The sequence below is a fragment of the Microtus ochrogaster genome, chromosome 19, assembly GCF_000317375.1.
Source record: "Microtus ochrogaster isolate Prairie Vole_2 chromosome 19, MicOch1.0, whole genome shotgun sequence".
In the NCBI taxonomy this organism is placed as follows: domain Eukaryota; kingdom Metazoa; phylum Chordata; class Mammalia; order Rodentia; family Cricetidae; genus Microtus; species Microtus ochrogaster.
In genome coordinates, this window is record NC_022021.1 from 9,612,981 (window position 1) to 9,615,284 (window position 2,304).

The following is a 2,304-nucleotide window of genomic DNA, read 5'->3' on the forward strand; positions in this document are numbered from 1 at the left end:
AACACTCCAGCGTCTATTCACAGGGCCCCAACACTCCAGCATCTATTCACAGGGCCTCCAACACTCCAGAAAGCTTGCTGTGCAGAGCACAGTCCTCCTCTGGGTTGTGCACCGTGTCTGCATGACAGCAGTCGCCCCACAGGAAACGTATATTCTAGTCTTGTGGAAGCACCTGGAATGTAAACAGAGGCAAGAATGCAAGCTCAGGCCAGGGGAAAGGAGTGTTCACACTGCGGGTTTGCTGGTCTTTCTTACAGAATAAACATCTATCCCTCAACTGACCCTAATCCCTCCCGTGGGTACCAAATCCATGCATGTTCAAGTCCCTTATGGAAAATGGTACGGTATTTGTGTGTAACTCAAGTAAAGCCTTCGATGGTAGTGATAAGAGGAGCAGAGATAGAAGACACCAGAAGCCTTGGAGTTATCAACTGAGTCTGAGGATGAAATCAGGCTTCCCAGGTATAAATTTTATCACAACACATTTTTTCTGCCATGTGACTCCAGGTGAGTTACTGAACTTTGCTGAGCCCCAATCTCAAGTCATGCCATGAAGACTAAACTAGGGAAGGAGTAGTGGCTGGCATGCACTAGGTCTTCACATGTGTCCTTTTCCATCTCAGCACCCATGATCTCCCTCAGAGACGCCTTCCAACCTCTTCCTGTCAGTGACTTCAGAGGCTGCACTTCTCAAACCCAGAGCTTGCTTTGAGTTGGAGACACAGCAGGAGTGTGGTTTAATAGGAGCTCAAACAGTCCTAGAAACCAGATTACAAGAAGTTTTATCTCAGAGTCTTGAATTGCAGGAGGCTTGCTTGCCACAATTTATCCATCTCAGAGTGGTTGGTGGCTTTTGCTTTCAAATCAAGTTTCAAGCCAGGGATGGTGGCTCCTGCCTGCATTCCCAGAACCATGAGGCCGAAGCTGAAGAATCCAGTGAGCTTGGGGCCAGTCAGGCTGTACTGTGAGCCCTCAAACACAATTTCACAGTCCCAATCAGCAGAATCATCACTATCAGATCAGGTGCTTAAATCATTCTATAGTTTGGTGGTGGTATGTGCCCTAGTCACCTTTTCCATTGCTTGGTAAAATACACCCCCTCTCAAAGCCATTTTGTAAGGGAGAAAACTGCCTTTGGCTCACAGCTCCAGGTTCCAGCCCATCACTTCAGAAGTCACCACAGTGGAAACCTGAGGCAGCCAGCCATTTCCACAGTCAAGAGCATAGCTGCCCGCACGCCGCTCAGCCCACGCATCTCACGTTCACACAGTCTGTGACCTAAACCTAGGGAATGGTGCCATCCACGGTGCACTGGATCTTAACACACCAATTTACATAATTCAGACGATCCTGCCCCACAGACATATCCATGGGGAATCTGATATACACATTCCCTCCCTGACACTCTTCTCCTCGGTGGTTCCAGATTAAGGGGTTGACAGTTAAAAACTAACCACACTATATAAAATTTGGTTAACTGGGCCCAGAATCACCAGCACAATGAGAAATGATTCTTAGATGGAAGGCATAGGTTACACCCAATCTTCTCTTTCTTTCCACAGATCCAAGGCTTCTCCATCAAGGGGGCACAGTTTGCCCAGGCCCGGGACTGTGGCTCTTCCTTCTCACCTGCTGTTCTCATTGGCCTGGCCATGTCCCTGATTCTGTTGCTGGTGCTGGCCTATGCCCTGCACATGCTCATCTACCTGCGTTATCTGGACCGTCACTATGAGTTCATCACGTCTCCTGTGCACTTCCCTCCTCGAAGCGAGCTAGACACAGGGGAGGAGAAGGAGCTGCTGGGGAGCCAGGGAGCTGAGTGCTATGAGCTGAGGAGCCAACAGATCTGCAAAATCTATATTTAGCAGCCTGAATCTCTGTCTCCTCACCAGGGCCACACCCAGGTCTGAAAGACATTGTTCTCTTCTGTGTTGTCTGACTTGTGTATTGTTTGATTAAAAAAGAAAGAAAAAAAGGAAATACCTTGGCAATGAGCTGATTTTTAGCATCTATTGGTTTTGCTAGTTAGATCTTGGGCAGTACAAAACTATCTCAAGGGACCCCACAGAGATCCCACAGGGATAAGCAGGATCGATGCCTTGGGCATGACAAAGAAAGAGGAAAAGAAAGGATGGGTTTACATCAACCTGACACAAGCTGTAGTCACTGGGAGGAGGAATGTCTACTGAGAAAACGCCTCCATAAGAGTGAGCTGTAGGCAAGTTGGTAGAACATTTTCTTAGTGACTGATGGGAGAGGGCCCATTCCATTGTGGGCAATGCCTTCCCTGGGCTGATGGTCCTG

At 48.3% G+C, this 2,304-nt stretch overlaps 1 protein-coding gene across 2 annotated transcripts in view; it reads left to right on the plus strand.

Moving 5' to 3' along the window:
• The window catches only part of Atp6ap1l (ATPase H+ transporting accessory protein 1 like), a 21,971-nt gene extending 19,999 nt beyond the window's left edge, over window positions 1–1,972 (plus strand). For both annotated transcript variants that reach the window (XM_026783783.1, XM_026783782.1), the window contains exon 7: window positions 1,563–1,972. In XM_026783783.1, the coding sequence (XP_026639584.1) occupies window positions 1,563–1,865 (303 nt within the window). In that variant the 3' untranslated portion in view covers window positions 1,866–1,972. The remainder of the gene's footprint in view (window positions 1–1,562) is intronic.
• Window positions 1,973–2,304: the final 332 nt, after the last annotated feature.